Raw genomic sequence first — 20,703 nt, 5'->3', positions numbered from 1 at the left:
TTCTCTGGACTAGGGAGAGTTAAATTAGGATTTTGACTTTGACTTCAGAACTCAGCACGAGGTTAACTAGACCTCAGTCCCTTCAGAGATGCCTTTCAGCATCGAGGCGATACCAGCAATCTTTGCTGTGGGCACCGATGTGGGTGGCTGGTGTTTGAGCTGACAGCGACGGGGATGCAGGCCGGGGCAGTTGTGTGTTAGAAGAAAGAGGGAGCCGTGGAAGCTCCTTATTTGGGTGACTGCTTTGTTCAGACCATCCCCTTCTGCCCGCCTGCTGCAGCCCTCGGCAGCTCCGGGCGGAGGATGCTGGAGCCCTTCCAAGGCTGGGACCAAGCGAGCTGGGCCCGGAGCCTTGTGACACTCCGGTGCACATGGGCTGAATGAAATCTAAAGAATTTAAAATCCCAACGAAATGTGTTGGGACAGAACCTCTGAAAAAATGTTGTTGTTGGATTTAATCAGCGGCGCCAAGCGAGCAGGTCGCACTGGCTCAGCACCCAAGCACAAAGGGAGCACGTCAGGTCATCGCAAGGGCAACGGGAGAATAAAAAGGGCAGGATGGAAAATAAAAGCCCCGGGCCAGGAGCGTGACAGGGGGAGAGCTGCCAGCTTCCTAAACGCTTGTTCAGAGCCAGCTTTCCAGAGAGGCTGGGCTTTGTTGGTCATCGGGGATTATATGCACCTATGGCTGAGCTGGACTGAGCTTGTTTTCTGTAAATACAGGTTTGTTCAGCAGGAATCCCGATGATCCACAGCTCGGTGCCACAGCCACAGCAGCCTACAGAGTTACTGTATAGGTGCGGGCAGTGGGAGAGCCACCGAAGCTGTAGGGCCCACGCTGCGTACCAAAGCCTGAATTAAGCTGTTCCTGAAAGCCAGGGGAGTTTGTCAGGCTGCTTTGGCAATGCTGGAGAGAATCGACAGCCCCATAAGCATCTCCTGTGCTTTGCTATGGGGTCAGGAATGAGAAAGCTGGGAGCAAATGGTGCTTTTGCCCCACAGCACATCCAAGCAACTGGGAAAATGTATGGCTAACCCCGGGCAGCTCCAGCACAAGGCACTGGTTAGCCAGCCGGGCATCCCTCTGGCATCTTGGGCAGGTTGTCCATGCTGGAATTGGCCAGCAATGCTAGAGGTGGCTGCCAGGACTTTACCAGCACAGGCTCAGGCTTGACGAAGAACAACTCTTGTATTGTCCAGACAGTTCAGATTATGTTATTGAAGATGGAATTAAAACTGTTTCAGACCTAGAGTAAAAATATTTAGTATTTATATATTTCTAGATATTCTTTCAGTGTTTTAGAAGCTGAATTGCTACCAGATAGGGAAGACATTGATATTCGAAGCAATGAAAGTGAAACTAGAAAATACCTGTTTGCCCAGAATACAGTGAAAGGAAACTTCTCTCTTCACCTTCCTACAGGCTTAACTGGAGTTATGGGTCAGAGCACACCAGCTGCACTGGGACTCACCTTCTCCTTTCTTCCCAGAGTAAATGCAAGGGGATGAAAGGAAGAAAGGGCCAGAACATTGTCAGTACCTCACTGCACGCAGAGAGCTTAGTGGGATTCGGTCTCCTGGCTGAATAAGGGGTCTATGGGAACTATAATAAGGCCAGATTACAAAATGAATATTTCTTCTTTCCTGCCTGAGAGCTGTATTCAAGATCACTTAGCATATTTAGGAAGCTTATCTGTCCATTATGATTACCAAGAGCAGCCTGAAATCTGATTTCTTCAGTTTTTAATAGCAGTCCGTCCTGCAGGTGCAGCCAGTCTCCTCAGTAGATGTGAATCTTGTGTCCTGAAGTGCTCAGGTAGGTGCCACCTGAACTGTGCCATCACTTTCTTGCCTTGCAGGCTAGCAGGAGAAGAGCAGAAGGAAACGAGGGGCTTTCTCCTTGCTACACAGGCATTTTTGGGAATGGCTCATCCCTGCCGGTGGTGCAGTTCAGTACCATTTGGAAGAGGCGTTTCTTCCTGGGTAGCTTTGCCAACCCTGTCTGTCCAAGAGGTGGGAATGGCAGAAATGTGCATTCCTGTGCCCTGGTAAAATGCAATCTGCTCTCTCCTGCAATGTGCAGAGAGTTACAGTTTCAGGGCCATCAGTTACAACACACAGCAATGAGCTACAGGAAGAAATATGTAGACTTCATGACTCATAACACGCCCAAAGCTTGTACTTTATGGGCCATAGCTGTGTCACACTGTTATGGAGCTATGGTGTACACAATATTTCAAAACTGTAGGTTGTAGGAACCAGGATAAAAGCAAGAGCCTTTATAATCTGGTATCACTAGAGATGAGGATGTATTTTTTCCTGTTGGTTCATACACGTATACCTTCTCTGCACCCTAACTTGGTTGTGTGATGTCTCCAGGCGTGACTGCAGTAAAGATGGAAATATCAGCCCACGTATTTTCCCAGTGGAAAGTTCAGAGGGCAGCTTGTTGTCATTTGGGAAATCCTGTTTTGGAAAATACTTGAATGACTGGGGAATTTGTAACTGTATGTGTAATACTGGAAGTTTAATATAGATTTCTCAGTTATTTTGCTTGTACTTCAGTTTGAGTCAGTGGTGATGTGTGTGCTGAGCTTCTTTCAATCAACCAAAAAAAAAAGGGGCAAAAACACAATCTGAGTTTCAGGTAGCAAAGAATCAAAGTGTGATCATCACACAGTCTGTAGCAACTTACTACCCCCTCTGCCCCCAATAAATAGTTAGGTAATAGAAGTGTTTTTAGTTCACAAAATATGGCAAGTTGCCTGAGGTTTGGTGATTTACAGAGCACTCAACTGATGGCATCCTTTCACTACTGAAAAAAAATCTTACTTTTTATTTAAAAAAGTTGTAATCCTTGTTCCTACAGAGAAAGACCTGCACATGTGACCCAAGAGCATGTAAAAATCTCTACTTGCATGCATGTGTGTGCGTGTGTGTGTGCATTGCAAACTGGTAATTTCTAAGCCTGTCCCAAGATAGCTGCATGTTTTTTTTTGTTGTTGGTAATACTATCTGTCTCTCAGGGGAGAGAAGAAGCCAACCCTATTTATAGTTCAGATGCACTGTCAAGTGCTGTCTTTCACAACAGCTTTATAAATGCTTTGGGACAGATTCTCAGCTGGCACAAACGAGCAGGAAAAGAGAAGTCATGCCAGTTTCTGTTAGCCGAGAAAGCTAGCAAAATAACCAGGAGGGTCAGCAAGCACTTCAGATACAGTCCAAGCCACCCCACCGCGCCGCGGTGACCCGTGTCTGCAAGTGCAAGCGCTGCCCTAGGTGGCTGTTAATCCTGGGTCACGCGTCTGGAGATGGCAAACGGCGCCACGCACTGCGAGCAGCCAGCAGAGATGGTAAAAAATACTGGGCATGGAGGGCGTGCTTTGTGACAGGGTCAGGAGCTGGGCTTCTCTCGCCATGTGTTAGAAATTCAGCATACGATTAACTTGCAATGGCAAGTGCTCTGTGGAAAAATGTGTATTAGATGTACGAAACTAAAGCAGTAGTGTGATAAGAGGAGCTCGTCTCAGCTTTTTAACCGAACGGCTAAATAATGCAGTAATGTGTTCAAAAGCATTTCAGCTGCATAGGAACCTAATTGCATCTTTACAGAGATAGAAGCAGACAGGGGTCCAGTCCCCCTAGGTGACCATTGCAGGATTTTTTTTTTTTTTTATCTTCTCCCTCTAAACTACCGCAAATAAGACTTTTCCAGATGGGACTCCAGCATGAAGATGAGTTGGTTATGGCAAGCAAAAGAGCTGTAGCGGGAGAGTAAGAGAAAAATCACAACTTAAAAATACTTGTGAAACGAGTCTTGGCCAAACGCTTGGAAGATTTTAGGTCTGCTTTCCTGCTGATCGTGTCTTGAGTCAAATGAGACAGAACTCATACAAAATATTTCGCAAACCACATCCCGATGTGGCCAATGCCCTTGTGGTTCATCTGCTTAGTCACTCAACTGTAGGAGACATCTGTTCACCACAACAGGTCTTAAAGCAAAGTATCTAACAACTCCTTTTTTACTGATGTCTTGTCCCTCTGTTACTCTCCTTATGGGACTGGTTGTCTTCTACTGATGAATTCTTCTAGTCCCAGGGATGGCTGTGTGCACATGGTAGAGGCAATGTCTGTGCATGTGGTACCAAGATCCTAGTCTTGGCAGGACTTTTGTGGTGGGACAGGACTGATGGCTTCTTCAAGGGCTGTTCCCTGCTGGTGTAGGAAGTGTTGATGCCACAAGCCCCTGGGGCTGAACTTACTGAACAAGCCCAGAAACTGAAGGAGCCTCCCAAAGAGCCATGCAGGTGGTAGATTGGAGGCACTGCGAGTTTGCTGGTTGTTGGTAGCCTCTTGCAGGTATTCAGACTGGGAGATGCAGTTGTTCGTAGGAGCCAAATGTTTAAGCCACATGGAGCACAATTTACAGGGAGAGGAGAAATGTCCCTCTGATATAGGTAGATACTCAGTATTGTAGATACCCATGTTTTCCAACATCCAAAATCCAAAATTACCTTTTGGGCTTTCTCGGTATGCGCTGATCCAATGCTCCTCTGCTTTCTTTCCATCCAGGGGTGGTATCAGAAGTGCTCCCCTCTGTGGAGTGGTGTGATCTCTTCTGATCTTTTTGGCAGCATGATGCACTCCGATCCTCCAGGGCTAGGAATAAGTCAGCAGCCCGGTGTTGCCACAATAAGAAAATAACCTTTTCTTTGAGGATTAAGCTTAGTTGATTCACAGAGGTGTAGCATTTGCAAATAATTAAAACTGGATTTAGGTACAAAAGAGCATAGTTTTTTGCTGTAGGTTTTGAATCCTTTTCTGTCTTCCCATTTACATTAGGACTGACAAATATCCATACATAAGCTCTTCAGAACAGTCAGGAATTGGTGCCTGGGCTTGCTCCAAAGGCACTTGTTATTTTCAATGGGGAGGTTGTCCCCATGTCGTACAACACTACAAGAAGGGGTGATCAGTTTTCCGTTTATTCATCTGATCAGTGTTTTAGCTGAAAGTACATTGAAATGACTTCCTCTTTTTCATGCACAATCAGGCATGAAAACATGCATGTCATTTAATCTGCACCTGCAAATGCTGGCCAAGAAGTTGCAAGCCAACTTTAATTAGAAATGCTTTAATCGAGCGTCTCTTTTTCCTTCAAAGCAAAAAAAATCTTCCATTCAGACACTAAGGACCTTTCACATATCATCACTTCACTCACACATTCACAAAAACTCAACAAATCAAATGCATACTCAAGCACAGTATCAGACCAAGTGTTTTTGCTAGTGGAAATCACTCTTTGATTAAAGTGTATTTAGTTCTTCATCATGCTATCCAGTGTCTTCAAACCCACTGCATTTTATTATTCATGTTAGCTCACTAATTAATCTCCAGCAGTTTCCTCAAAATCTTTAAGAATTATTCATTCCTTTTCATATCAAAGAGCATTTTCAAGTACTTTTGTTTGCCTTGCGGCTTGAAGGTTGTTGTGTGTGTTTACAGGGGAATGTGCCTTCCTGGTCACTGTGCCCCGGGAGCACTCCTGGGGTTTTGGAGCTGGGTTTCTCACAAACCAGGACAAAGGAAGGAGGAGTGTGTCGTGTTGCTCAGACAAACCAGACTCAACATTTGATGTTAAAAATGGCCCTTACTCCAACTGTGTGCTTTGGAGTGAGACCAGTGGCTAAATTTAGGCAGGGTGAGCATAGCTGTCAGTCCCGCACGCGGTGTTCGCCACCACCCACTCTCCATTATCATTTTACAAAGAGAGGAGCTTCCTGTTGGTGTTCAAACATTTTGAATGACATTGGACAGGTTTGCTCTGCTCTTCTTGTTATTTAGACATGATTGCAGCGCTGCTGTGCTATTCATGCTTTTACAAATTGTGCTAAATGCTGTTCAGCAGGACAAGCAGCCACTTGGTTCAGCAAAAGAACTGAAAAAAAATGTGATGACAAAGTTCTTATCTGCTTTTTAGTAAGTATTTAAGACTCTAAAGTAACTGTCTGCCAGCTTCCGAGTTTTTCTGCTACCTCTTGTTTCGAGAAATGTAATGATTTATTTGGAATAAGCAAAGTCAGAAGTCTGCCTCCAGGCTCTGAAGTGTGAGTAAGGCACCAGTATCAGGTGAGCAGCCTGAGGAGTGGAGACTTCAGTGTTGCTGACGTTCTGTGTATTTCTAGATAGTAAGAGTGGGATAGCGAAAAAAGCATATACCAGCTCGGCATCACCAAGGAGTCTTCTCTGATCCAGCCCAACCAGCTCTGCAGTGCCTTTAGAAAGGACTTAAGTCACCTTCCTGGATGCATTCTGATTGTATCTCCAAAAGATGCAGGTTGTCAGACTAGATAATGTTTGCATCTTCTTCTCTAGAGGGAAATTTTTTTCATTAATTTCCTTCTTTGCCCAAAGGAGATCATTTAAGCCTTGAATTTTACAGGTGAAGAGCTCTTGATTTGGTAACCTTTGAGATAATTTCAACACAGTACTGAAAATGCTGCTTCTTTGTCCCAGAACAGACATATGAGATATTGCCAACTCTGACATTTCAGGAAATGATTTGTTAAAGACAAATTGCTTCCAGTGTTTAGTATAGTTATCAGTGGTGAAGTGACATCTGAAAAAGCAACACAATAAGAGTCCGGTGCTGCAACCTTCAGAAGTGAGAAAATGTTTTGCCTGTAAGGTCAACTCAGAGCGGTGCTGCATGCACTGTGGAGAAAAATCATGCAGAAAAAAAATCCCATTCAAGGCAATTACCTGCATTTTTATAACTCAGGCGATGTTTTTGTGTTTCTCCAGCAATGCGATTGGTCCGCTCGTCGCGCTCTGGCTGATCTATGAGCAAGGTGGTGTCATGCAAGAGGCGTCAACTCCTGTCTGGCTGCTGTTTTATGGAGGCGTTGGGATCTGCGTGGGTCTCTGGGTCTGGGGTAGAAGAGTTATCCAGACCATGGGTAAAGACCTCACTCCAATCACACCATCAAGGTAGGCGCGCAGTTGTCGTAACGCTGTATGAACCTTGTGTGTGAACCAGTCTGGGAAACTGCTGCTCTAGTATTTTGTCTGTCTGCTGTTTTTGCTGTGCTTTGATTTTAATGATAACCTGGCTTCGACTTCTGCGTCTTTCTAAAAAGAGGAAGGAAGAAAGAAAGGAAGGAAGGATGAAAAAAGAAAGAAAGGATGAAAAAAAAGAAAGAGGGAGAAAGAAAGCAAAGATATCCTTGTAAACTAACACGGAGTGGGTTTGGACATAGTCTACGTGAGCAGAGTCTTCTGCTGGTGCCCTAACTAACATGCCAGAAGGTGCTTGTGGAAGTGGCGAGTATACAATGGCTTTCCCAGTATGCTTCAGACCATTAAAGACATATGTATTCATTACAGTAATTTTTGTCCTTGATGCATACTAGACCTCTGCTGGTGCTTAGCTGAATCACTAATTAGGCATGATTCACTGCAGCGTAGACTAGCAAAAGTTCCTGACGCAATGAGCCGTGCTGCCGGTTTACTGCAGGTGACTAGCCTGTACTGTTTCCATTATTCAGCAGTTCCTTGCTCTCTTAACTTTATTTCTGTGACAAAAATCAGTCGGAGATAAACGATTGAAGAAGAAACGGGTAAGACTTTGGCACACTGCATGGTATCAGTCCGAGCTGATGCAAAGAGTGATTGTGAAGTGTTTTCTTATGCTTCCCGCAGTGGATTCACTATTGAGTTGGCTTCGGCGTTCACAGTTGTGGTAGCTTCCAATGTTGGACTTCCTGTCAGTACTACACACTGCAAGGTATGCCTTCGCCGAGAGACTGCAGTCAGGGCAGTCTGGACTGTTCACCTTAAACTGTGCTGCTCGAACCAGTGGATAATGGCACGTTTCTGTAAGGGAAACATGGAGAGGGGAAGATGCCTTTAAAACAAATCAGGCTTCTAAAAAAATGGACTGGAGTTGTCACAGTAAAGCTGTTGCAACTGGGCAAGACAGCCAGCTGAGCGTGGACTCCTTAGCAGTGGTTGAGGAAAAACATCACTTACTGGCACATGGCCTCAATCTCAAAGCAAACAATTGCAGGGGCATGTGGCAATGAAGAGCCTGGTTCCCTCCAAAGGTGCCATTTGAACCTGGTCATGTAGCGTTTCTCCCTTGTTCAGAGGCTGCACACCATTCATCATTTATACTTCACTTTCTTGATAAGTGCATGGCATGGGATTTCCTGCATATAACTCTTTTACTACAGGTTTTCCATCTGTCTTTTTTTTATTTCTTCACAGTGGATTTTGCATTGAAGTAATGTGTGCGCTAACGGTACTTGTAGCCTCAAATGTGGGTATTCCAATAAGCTCCACCCATTGCAAGGTATTGGAGTTTGCAGTGATCCCATCAGTAAATCACATCACTAGGACAAACCATAACAAAATACAAGAGATAAAGATTGTTGCAGATTGCCTTCACTATGTGATGCACCATGCAGACAGCGATTGCAAAACACCAAGAACTGCATCTAAAGCAAGTGCAGCTGAGCAAAGTCGGAATTACAAGTAATTGCACAAAAGTGTGGAATGTCATTGATCCTTGCTTGATCATATTGAACTAATATAGACTTCTTAAAATAACATAGGCTTGTAGTTTTTGTGATCCAGGTTACATGTAGTTTACAGCCGCTTGGATGAAAAGCAGTGTTACATCCTTACGCTAATATTTTAATGTCTCTCTTCTTTTAAACCAACTCATCCTCACTTTTGTGCATTATAATACAGAATCTGCCCCCTGTAATTTGTTCTTTGAGCATATATATATGTATATATTTTTAAAAGCCCAGCTTGAACTGTAGATAAGCTCAGTAAAGGGCAGAATTTAATTGTGTCATATGCAGTAGGAGAAAACGTGTAGGGCTTGTAGGCAACACAGACTGCTTGGACATTTGCACTGCCAGAAGAACACGGTGGGCATTTGGAATTTGGTTCCCCAGCAAATTTATATGTCAAATATTCCTTCTCTCTTCCCTTTGCTTGTTCTCTTGGGCACTCAGAGCTGACTGTACACCTCACCCTCTGGCAGGGTATGGGGAGGACTCCCTGAAATCAGAGCTGCAAGGCCCTCTGCTTTGGGATGCACCACCAAGCCCTAGCAGGATCAGATCCTGTGGGATTTGCTGCTGCACCCTGGGGGCCTCTGAGCTCTCCCAGCTCTGCTAGTGCAGGATTTTGGGGCTCACTGCCCCGCAGCGTGGCAGGCAGACGGCGAGACGCCAGGCAGGCTCGCCTGTGACATTGAAAGAGTCTTGAAATGCACACATCCTGCAGAACACCCAGAGTTAGTTCAATTGGCCTTTTCTAGTGAAAACCATTTCTTCAGAAAGCTCCCCTGTTGCAAAATCATTTCTTTCTTTCTGCTGTAGAGTCCTTTGAGCAGTAGCCAAGCCTAGGCTGCTCTGAAAGGCTGTTCACATTTCCCAGTATTGGCCTAACTCCGGTTCCTCTGATTTGAGCAGGGGAAGAAATAATAACAACATGAGCCACTTGTGAAAATGCTACCCCTAAAACACCTCCCTTTCAGCTGACTGTAAGTCAAATGCCCAGTGAGAAGAAGAATTTGCCAGGGAGAATAATGCAGCTTTGATTATCCGCCCTGTGTGCCTGGAGCATTTTGTCAGCTGTCAGAAAAGAGAAAATACACTTTGGTGCAGACAAATAGACTGACTTTGAATGTAAAAGGGAAATTTCTTGGAAGCCATCAGCTAATGAGAGGGCTGCATTAGAATGTATTCATTGACTCGACACAGTTAAAGGCTTGGTCTTTTTGAAGGGCAGGGCACAATAACTCTTTGAAAATTACTTCCATAAAAGCAGTTAATGCAGTTAGGCTGTGCCTGCTACCTGCAGTTTGCCATGTATAATTAGATGGGATGTTCTTAATGGGAAGATCCACCTCTCAATAGGATTAGGCTGTTCCAGGATGTCACGTTATTACACCCCATTCCATGTTTCAGCAAAACAAGGTCTGGAGTTGAGAGACCAACTGGTCAACGAAAGATAAAGCAAGCACTTAGAATAGATATGTTCATTGTTTCCTTCAAGGGCCCAGGGAAGGTAGAAAGGAACAATTAACTGTCGTTCACTCCATGGGGAAATGTCTCTCACTGCAGAGTTTGCTACAGACACATCAGAGAAGCAGTTGCCATTGAGACAGAAATGCCTTTTTTAAAAATCAGCAGAAATATTATTTTGGCTGTTCAGCCTCTCTTGAGGTTTATCATGGAAAAGCTGGTGTGCTGTGAATACATGCCTACCCCATCTTCTTCCCAGGTAGGCAAGTGGTCAGTGCTGAGGCTTACACACAGTTCCTGTTGTTTATTACACAGTGTGAGATCTAGAAACAGATATTTCTCAGCTGTAAGGGAGTCAATGTGTTGACATACTGAGATAGAGTGCAGGAGTTACGGTTTTTTGTGTGCAAAAGCAACTTTGCTGAGGTCATGCTGTCAGCTCTGTTTTGCTCTTACTGTTTGGAAGGGGGTTGTAAGTATTCTCTGTGTTGCTATTATGAAATTAAAATAGTCTGAGTATGATTTTGATGCATCATTGCACGGAAATAAGGGAGCCAAATGCATTTCTGTAATTCCTGTTGTTCTGCTCTAAGCAGAGCATACTGAAGGCAAACTGCACTGGTTTCATTCAAACCAATCTCGAAGTAGATGTCATCTGAAATTCCACAGCTGGTGTAGTTGCCCTACACCAAAGTTTTAGCTACTCTCCTAACCTTTAGTCCATCTGAATCACTATTAATCAACTAAACTTTAACAATGTTTAAAACAGATTACCAATGCCGTCATTGCTGATACCTTTTAAATTTCAGGAAGGACTCAGAGATTACCGTACGTAGACTGCAGGCTTGCTCAGAAAGCAATGCTCCTTGTCACAGCATGCCAGACTGGTGCTAAAAAGTTGCAAAATATAAAGCAGAGCCTAACAGCCAAGCTGCTGGAAAAAGCACTGTTTCCTTGGATTAACGCTTTGAGATACTCAGAAGTGGGGGGTTCCTTTCAGTTGGGCAAGGTGCTGCTTTTTCTTGAGATTCCCACAAGGCACAGGCATCACGCTCCACCTGCTAAGCACAGCCTAACACGTTGTCCAGTCACGGTGTATCCAGATTAAATATTATTTAGCACATTTCCTTATTGGATCAAGTTTGATAACCTATAGACAAAACAATAAACAAACCAAACCAAAAATTTTAGTTTCACTCCCTTAGATTTACACCTCCTGTAAGGCACAGTCCTTCAGGGAATTTCACACTAGTCCTTTGGCACAGTCTTGAAGCTGACCTTCAAAGCATTGGGTCTGCTCCTCCATAATGACATCTCACACTTTCTTTAAGCCAAGGCCTTTCCAGTCCTAAAGTATCAAGGTCAATTTTATCTTGTTCTATCACAGGAGCATTTGACTTTGTGAGAGTGATAAGGTCCTCAACAAAGAACACTCATCTCTAAAAAGAAACGTTAGGCAGTAGTAAGAAGTTAAATAGATATTAACAAAAGATGGATTGGATGTCCCTGTCCTATCTCACACTCCGGCGTTTATCATTTCCCTAGCTTTGCACATCAGTCCCTTGGTAATCTATAGGCAGGGACTGATACGTCCATTAAGAAAATGAGCAGGGAAGAGGAGGCAGGGATGGCATTTCAGGCTGCAGAAAGGGAACAGAAGCCCAGCCGTGTCTTGGAGTTTCATTTTGTTCAAAACTGAATATTCATTCCACGTTTCTTGCTGCTTTACCATCTGCTTTGAATAGAGCTGCATGGATATACATAGGTTTGTTAATGGCAGAATGCCACTTCCAGGGCAGAAAGGAAAGCATTTCTGAAGTTTTTACCATATTTTTGCATCACTTTGCATTGGAAGCATTTTTCTCAACACATTTCTTTCCTAAAAAATAATATGCTTGGTTTCACATCCGAGTTCACGAACTGAAAACACGTTTGAGAGAAAATAGCTTTGCCCATACTGCAGTGTGTTTTATCATCGAAAATACCGATCTCTCCAGCTGCCCTGGTAGCAGTGCAGGATATTTTGGTGGTTAACCCATTCCCCACTTGAAGCCAGACTTCTCAATGTAGTTTGCACGCCCCCTAGCATCAGGCCGATGTATTCTTACACAGGGAGGCTGTTAGCTCTGGATGCTTTGCTTGCTGGCAGGTCCAGAAAGGCTGGGTTTCCTAACAGGGCACAGAGTGATGGGCTTGACTGGAGGTGCTTATCGTCACCAGAGGCTCTTTCATCTCAGTGCCCCAGTTTCCAGCATCGCCTGGTATCAGCTGACTGGCATTGGTGCAACTGCGGGCACACTGGGGGCGCTGGGATGTACCCCTCACATTTGCCTTCTCTCCCTCCCGTGCTCCCAAGGTGGGCTCTGTGGTGGCCGTCGGCTGGATCCGCTCCAAGAAGGCCGTCGACTGGCGCCTCTTCCGCAACATCTTCTTGGCCTGGTTCGTGACTGTCCCAGTGGCTGGCTTGTTCAGCGCCGGGGTGATGGCGCTGCTGGTGTACGGTATCCTGCCTAACGTCTGAAGAGCTGAGAAAAGGGGAAGTGGCCAAGCTAGTACCGAGGGGAGAAGCGTTCCCTTGAAAGGACCGGTCGGAGAGGTTCCATCTTCCATATCTAACTTCTTATCTGCTGTATATAACAATGTGTCATATTGGTGACATGGTGATGTGGTGCCATTTCTTATATATTAAAGAAATATATATGCATATAGTAGGTAACAATACCTAAGTTATATTATTAGTGGGGTGAAAATAATTGCCTAGAATTTAATATTTAGTAAAATTTGTACATAGTGTATCATTTTGGTGGCAATTTTTTAATCTTTTGAAGAAGAGTATGGATTAGGAAATGTTTCTTGTCCATTTGATATCAGAAGAAGCGAGGTACAGGACTGCATAACACATGACTTTTTTTAAAGCTATTAAGATACTGGAACAAAATGTGCATAAGTGCTTTTCATAAGATAACTGTTCATATCATATTGATCTTTGTGTATCATAGCGTAACGGTTATGGCTTTGTAAATACTTACAAACAGTAACTCTTAAATGGTGCATTTCCCTCATATATTTTGGATAAGAAAGTTTAGGAAGTACCAAAGAAGCAGGGGAATAGCTTGCCAATAATACGTTGTTGTCTACACGTGTGGGTGTGTGTTGTGTTTCTCCACCTCTAATTTAATGTTATTTCACTGAGCTACCAGCAGCAAGGCTGGGATTGTACTCTTCATGTCTTAATGTAACTAAAAATGAAACAAACAAGCAAAAAGCACATAAGAAAGCTAGTTCTGCTCATTCTTGTTGCTTAGTAGGCAGAACACTGTCGTCCATGTTAGCTGGCAGTACACAGACTTCATTTTGTGAAGTGTCTCACTGCTCACCTCCTTCCTTTCCCCACAAGCCCCGGCCCTGTTGTCCTGCCATCAGTCACAGGCACCAGCACGGACCATCGGTCTCCTCCATCTCCATCCGGTGAGCCACCAGGAACGGGGCTGCCTGGCACGGCTGCCTGGGGCAGGAAACCAGCCCAGCCCTGCATTCGTGGCTGGGGGTTTCGGCTGCTGGTAGCCAGTGCTCAGGATGCGTTTTTTCACAGCAGCTCAGGGGACTGACACGGGAGATGGCGAGCTAAATCCCTGCACGGCTTCGGAAAGCACATTTTAATGAAGGTTACTGTTCAGTGGGTGGGAGGTGAAGGGCAAGGCATGTCTGGAGGAGGTTTGGGAATCTATTACTGTTTAAATGCTGCTAAAATTTTGATAAACGGTCTTGGTACTCCATTGTGACTTTTCCATTGGTCATTCATACTAAATTTATAATAAAAAGATAAACAGCCCCGATCACTGTTTGCCTTTCAGTTTTTTCAAGTGTTATTCAACCACATCAGCTGTGCTGGGAAAGGGCACTGAAGCAGAAAAAGCTCCCTGGGCCGTGCCATCTCCAAGGTGGTGTCCATGTTGTCAACCACGAGAACACTGCATTGTTCCCAGTGATATTTGTAATGAATTTGAAAAGTGTAAAGAAAGTCCTAGAAAGCTGAAGAAAGGAAAGGTAACCAAGTGTAGTTGTGCTGGCTGTTGGGGAGTTGCTAACGAGCAGCAGTGGAGAAGTTAAAAGAGGAGACATGCAAGTATAACATGCTGGAGGGGAGGAGGAAACAATTTCAGCATTTTAGTCTATCACAATGTATAAAAACCACAATGTACACAGCTTGAAAATCAGAACAGGATCCCAGGGTCCTGTTCAGCCCCGTTCCACAGCTGATGCCCCCATACACAGTGATCACCTACTGCGGTCTATCCAGCCAGAGGCAGTTTGGGTGATGGCTGCCACGTGTGCTGAGGTTGGTGCTGGGTTGGGAGCAGCCTGTTTTCATCCTGATCCTCCCGACCTCATCCTCAGTGAGCAGGGAAGAGGAGGAAGCTCCCGCAGCCCAGCTGAGGTGCCAGGAATCACATTAGGATTCTGCAGCGCCCCAAGTGCCACCCCACAGGCCAGGGCTTTGCAGCTTTGTCCCCTCATGGGTGCTATTTGGGTCCTCGCTCAGTCTGTGGGCAAGAGTCCCGTGCTGGTAACAAGGAGGTATCAGCCTGTGGGACCATAGGGGTTTGGGCCCAGCAGCAGCAGCTGAGCCGGGCAGTGCCTGCCTCAAAGAAAAAGGTGAGAAAATATGATGGAAAGGGCTCAAGGGTTGAGATAAGGACAGGGAGATCACTCAGCAATTATCATGATGGGCAAAACAGACTCAGCACAGGGAGATTAATGTAATTTATTGCCTATCACTAGCAGACTAGAGCAGCGAGAAACTAAAAGCAAACTAAACCCACCTTCGTCCCCTAACCACCCTCTTCTACCTCCTCTCCTTGAGCGGCACAGGGGAACCAAGGAATGGGGACTGCGGTCAGTCCATGATGTTTCTTCTCTGCTGCTCCCTCACAGTCCCTTTCTGCCCCTGCTCCTCGTGGGGTCCCTCCCACGGGATGCTGTCCTTGAACTGAGCCTGCAGGGGCTGCCCACAGGCAGCAGCTCTTCAAGCACTGCTCCCACACGGCTCCATACCACGGGGTTCATCCATCCCCCAGGAGCAAACTGCTCCAGCATGGGTCCCCCACGGGTGGGCAGCAGCTCCCCCCAGACCCCCTGCTCCTGTGTGGGCTCCTCTCCATGGGCTGCAGCTCTGGCCCGGTGCCTGCTCCTGCAGGGGCTCTCCATGGGCTGCAGCCTCCTCCAGGCCACATCCACCTGTTCCACCGGGGGCTCCTCCACGGGCTGCAGCGTGGAGATCTGCTCCATGTGGGACCCATGGGCTGCAGGGGGACAGCCTGCTCCACCAGGCGCCTCTCCACAGGCTGCAGGGGAACTGCTGCTGCGTGCCTGGAGCGCCTCCTGCCCTCCTTGGGGTCTGCAGGGCTGGTTCTCTGAGCTCATGTTGCCATATAAACCCAATACAGCACAATGTCCACAAACTGGCCACCAAGCTCACTGAGTCCCTGGTTCAAGCCCTCGTTGCAATAGTGGCTGCTTGGGACAGGAGAGGAGTATGGTTACAGGGCACCAAAGCCAGCTCAAGCCAAGTCACAGCAGCATTTGTGAGGCACAGCTCCTGGTGAGGTTCATCCTCCATCAGTGCAAACAGTTTCTGCTATAGAACTGACTTACAGCATCCACTTGTAGACATGGGTTACAGCAGTTTAAAGATATATCCATTGCAACCTCTGCTATTCACTCCATGATTTCCACCATGTGAAGCCACTGCCAAGAAAAGTGCTACTGTGAGTTCCCCTCCTCTCCTCCAGCCCCCCCAGCTCCACTGTCTTCCGGGCTTCCTAGCCATGCTGACCATGGTCACAGTGCAAAGCCTGGCTATGTTGGCTGCAGGTCACAGTTACTCAGGGACATCCAGGGAAGCTGGAGATGTGCGGAAAGGCCAATGCAAACCCCAGCAGATCACAAAGCCTCCTGTCTTTTGGTCCAGTCCATGGGGACACAGCACCCAGCACATGCCTATGCATGATGGGGTGTGGTATTCGAACTGCATGTGAAGCTGTAGTCAGGCAGTGGCATCAGCCATGGTGAGTCTTTCCTTCCGCAACTTGAGTTGGTGCCCAAGTTACCCAGCACTTCCCTGGGGCTGGGACATGGCCCCTGAGTGGGGCCTGGATGTCCTCATCCTCCACAGAGCCTCCTGAGGTGGGAGCTGAGAGTAATGGGGGGTTTCCCAACGCTGTCTTGCAGGCAGTAGAAGACCTCCAAGAAGAAAGAGACTTTCAGGCCCACTGCATAGATATCCTGGAGTCTCTGGATCTCTCTGTGGGAGGGATGACCAAAGTAAGTCATCCTGCTCCCTGCTGCTACAGCCACTTTTCACCTTCAGGGTGTTTTTGCCAGCCCTCGCCTGCCCCCCTGGAGCTCGGCCCTAATGGGCTCCAAAGAGCACAAGGCTTGGGGATGCAGAAGCTGTCCTTTTCATCTCCAAGCTGAGATGGGAATGCTGATGTACCAAAGTACCTGACTCCAAAGTACGCTGTGCTCTGATGGCTGGATAAAGATCTGCACCCCTAGGGTAAGGGCCTGCCCAAAGACCTGTTCTGGTGTGTGTGGCTTAAAGTCCCTTGCAGGGCCGTGTGTGGGTAAAAGTCCAAAAACAAACATACCTGGGAAATGCATTGGACAGAGCAACACAAAAGTATAGGACACTACTTGGGGCTTCTGTGTTGTCTGTTAGAGGTAGAGAGAGTTGGCTTGCTTTGTGAGAGCTCCTAGCCCCAATGTGGGAACCTGGCTGTCGCTGGACTGCACGGCAGCAGAGCAGGGGCTTTAAGAGAAGCCCCTGATGCTGGAAAGGATTTGGATAGCTATATGTTTCTGGAGAATATAAAGCTGTTTGAATGAAGGTCTTTTTCTGCTCATGTGCTGATATTCCTCTCTAGGGAAGGCACCCGATGGGAAAAGGTGATTTGAAAGGTTTGAAGACCTCTGATTTTGTGTTCTTCCTTGTGTTTAGCTTGCTTTAGGGATACTCAGATAGACTGGTGGAGCACTGCCTCCATCTCCTGGTCCAAGAAAGGAAGTCTGAATTTGACTATGATTTTACTACCACTATGAAGCTCTCTAAGCACCAAAGCAGAGCAGATAAGAATTATAAGAAACAAACATACGAACTTTATATGAACTTTTTCTTTTTTTTTTTTTTTTTTAAATTAGATCAGAATCTAATTAAGCTGGCTGTGTGGTATTTGGTGATCTTAGATCCTGGGAGAAAAAACAATTTCTGTTGTGCTGAGTTGAATTACATTTTCATACTGATTGACACAAGGAAGCTTTTGTCATTTTGTCAAGACAATTAGAATTATTATCCGACTTTAGTTCTTGATGCTATGTTACTGACTAGTGAAGTAATTTTAGCGCTGCATGGTTGAACAAACATTTTGTCTAGGGCTGTAACATTGATCTGAAGGATCTTATATGCATATTGCATCTCTTTTTAAATACATTTTGGCAGGTTTTTTGGCACTCTGTGGGGCTGAACTGTACTTCAGTGAGAAGAATGTCTTCTGGTGTGAACTGAAATTATACCTCTATGTCACAATGTCTTTTTTTTTTTTTTTTTTTTTTTTTTTTTTTTTTTTGAGAGGAGGGCAAAATTCCTTGTAGACACCTGAAGGAGTTGAAAAGTAATAATAAAATTTAGGTAAAGGAAAAGTTCCTTCTCTGTTGTTGTTGTTTTTGTTTTCTTTTCCATACAGTCTTAAAACGAAGGTCCCATTTTCTGGCCTTTGGCAGATTGTAATCATGCCAGAACACTTCACATCATGTAGATCATATTTGTCTGAAATGATAATATCATATCTATAGTCTGCTGCAGGCTGAAAAGTATCCTATGCCTCAGTTACTGTTTTATGCCTTTGCTTTTGTTACTACATCCTTGTAAGTTTTCAAAAGGGAAATGAAGTTATCCTATTCAGAAAAAACACCATCCAGAAGAAACTTTGGTTGTTTTCAGGGCCTGAATTCTCACTGAAACCAAAGGCGGGTATAGAATCATAGATTACCCTGAGTTGGAATGGTCCCCTAAGGATCATTGAGTCCAACTCCTGGCACCACACAGGTCTACCCAAAAATTCAGACCACGTGACTAAGTGCACAGTCCAAATGCTTCTTAAAGGCCAAGAGGCTTGGTGCAGTGACTACTTGCCTGGGGAGCCTGTTCCAGTGTGCGACAACCCTCTCAGTGAAGAACCTCTTCCTGATGTCTAGCCTAAGCCTCCCCTGCCGCAGGTTGACACCATTCCCGTGGGTCCTATCACTGGGGACTGAAGAGAATAGATCGGTACCTGCCCGTCCACTCCCCCTTGCGAGGAAGCTGTAGACTGCGACGAGGTCTCCCCACAGCCACCTCGTTTCCAGGCTGAACAGGCCCAGTGACCTCAGCCGCTCCTCATACATCTTCCCCTCTAGGCCCTTCGCCATCTCTGTAGCCCAGTATCTTACTGACTTGAAGAAAGAGGCTTGAATCTCTCCTGGTTTGTTTACTAATGAAGGAGCACAAAAGAGACGCGTGTCCTTGCCTCTGAAGAGGAGGTGAAGGAAGAGCCAGTGCAAGGAACACAAAAATCAGTTGCGCCAGACTAACATGGGGTTGTATCTGAGCTTGGAGACTGCAACCCTCTTCAGACTTCCAGATCTAGAGGAACACTTTGGCTGCAGCGTAAAAGCCACGTGTACATAAGCTCCCCCAAGCCAGCCAATCTTCTTCCCATGACCTGCCAGGAAACAGCAATGTGGGCATGTAACCAAATCAAAGCCCAGACCTTCAGCCCAGTCCTTGACCTGAATAGTGAGTGAGGATCCGGATCCTGGCATTTATACGTGATAGCTTATATGCAGTGGAAGTAAATAGTGTAGTCAGAGGTCACGGGGCTAGATTTTGAAAAGTCCTGCATAAGGAAGACATCTCAGAAAAGCAGATTTAAATAACATTAATGCCAAGAAAAGTAATTCTGATTGCTATATTCTTTATCTGTCGTGACTAGACAGATGAAAATCTGTGATAGCAACTTTGCCTTTAAGGTCATTTTCTTTGATTTCTTTGATTTCTCTATCTGTCTATCTACTTATTTATTTATATTAACAGGCTCTGTACTAATTTTCCTGACAGGATGACTAACAGAAATATGACTCTTGTGCAGCTTTTGCAGTTAATTCCTTAGGTCAACCACTAAGCCCCTTGTCAGGTTATTTCTATTAGTGATAAGGAGCAATTGACCTTAAAAGACTGAAGCCAGGTAGAGGAGCCTATTCCACAAGGTCTCTTGGCTCCACCCTCGTTAAGTAAATCTGCCAGGTGTGGGTCATTTGACCTTTGCTATAAAAGAAGCTTGAGGAGGTGAGGGGAATTGCCTTCCCGGGGGGAGTTTGAGGCCCAGGTTGTCTAGGGTGCTTTTCTGCTGTTGTGGTGAAATGGACTCAGTGTTCCCCAGTAGGCTGTTTTTCTTCATGTTTTCTACCATCTATGTGAAATAGTTTTAGTGACTCTATGAGCTAGCTATGTTGGTGGTGCCTTCTCAGTACAGCAGAACCCCGCTGCTGTGACTTCCCTGTGAAGCAGTGTGGAAGCGACTCAGGTTCAGAAGCTGGCAGGTAAGTGTTCCTGGGTTCTACAGTTCTTTAATGTTGAGGAGTTGGAGTACTTCCTTCACCTTGTCTGTTCTCAGTGAAACTAGTTATGTGGATTCTAAGCTCCCTTTCCAGCCCTTAAAAACATAAGAATAACAATAGTAAATAAGAATAAAACCCCACCGACTCAGAAGCTCCAGTGCTTACAGGTAAGCCTGCCTTCCAGGAATGTTCTCAACTATTTGTTAGGGCTGAACATCAGGCAGCGTGAAAAAGGTGCCTTAAGGTGAACTCAAATTATGCCTTGTGGTAAGTAGAAACAGATTGGGAGAGATACTGGTGGCATTCTCGTAACTTTCACTAAGCGGAAGTCGTGAGACTGTGCTGTTCATAAAAGAAATGCCGTTTTCACAGCACGTGAGTCAAAAGCAGTACGAAGAAAGCCTCTCCTCTTCCCTACAGGCCTGCGGGTCTCGGCTGAGGAGAAAGTTTTGGAAGAGGTCCATGTACTGAGAGAATCGATCTTCCTCGCCACCAGTAGAAAGCAGCGTCTGAGGTATCGAAAAAGTGTTCTTCTGTGAAAGGAGGATGACAGAGCGGGAAGACGGCCCGTGCCACCCTGTGGTTTTGCCAATGTGATGCTGCAGAGGATGGGAGAGAAGAGGATGGAAAACTGAGGCGGACAATTTAAGGCATTGTTACAGGAGTTGTGAATAAAAACAAAGGGGCGGGAAAAGGGGTTGTGTGAGAAATGTGGAGCTCCAAATGACACAGGGCAGTCCTTAGGGTGGGCTGTCCCCCCCCCCCAGGGAAATGGCTCTGTAAAGGCAGTGCCACTTCGCACGCAACACAGGGAATCTTTTGGAGGAACTTTCCAAGTGACGTCGCCACCCCGGATGTCATTCTGAAGCAATGTCTTATGGGAACCAAGTTCTGTGGTGCACAGCCTAGCCTAAGCCGCAGTAGGAATCTCAAGCTGTCATCTCAGCTTGACTGGCACCTGAAGTTGGAAGGATGCAGAAAAAAATCAACAATGCACTCCATCTTT

At 45.7% G+C, this 20,703-nt stretch overlaps 1 protein-coding gene across 2 annotated transcripts in view; it reads left to right on the top strand.

Moving 5' to 3' along the window:
* Window positions 1–13,182, top strand: part of SLC20A2 (solute carrier family 20 member 2) — a 54,911-nt gene extending 41,729 nt beyond the window's left edge. Inside the window, exons 9-11 of one of the 2 annotated variants that reach the window (XM_084516609.1) lie at window positions 6,805–6,990; window positions 7,702–7,786; window positions 12,400–13,182. In XM_084516609.1, coding sequence (XP_084372735.1) covers window positions 6,805–6,990; window positions 7,702–7,786; window positions 12,400–12,564 — 436 coding nt within the window. In that variant the 3' untranslated portion in view covers window positions 12,565–13,182. Of the gene's footprint in view, window positions 1–6,804; window positions 6,991–7,701; window positions 7,787–8,268; window positions 8,354–12,399 lie in introns of both variants that reach the window. The other variant, XM_084516610.1, reaches the window with a different exon arrangement.
* The last annotated feature ends 7,521 nt before the right edge of the window (window positions 13,183–20,703 follow it).

The sequence above is a fragment of the Aythya ferina genome (assembly GCF_964211825.1).
Source record: "Aythya ferina genome assembly, chromosome: 4".
NCBI lineage: Eukaryota > Metazoa > Chordata > Aves > Anseriformes > Anatidae > Aythya > Aythya ferina.
This window is presented reverse-complemented; position numbering and strand designations above follow the sequence as displayed.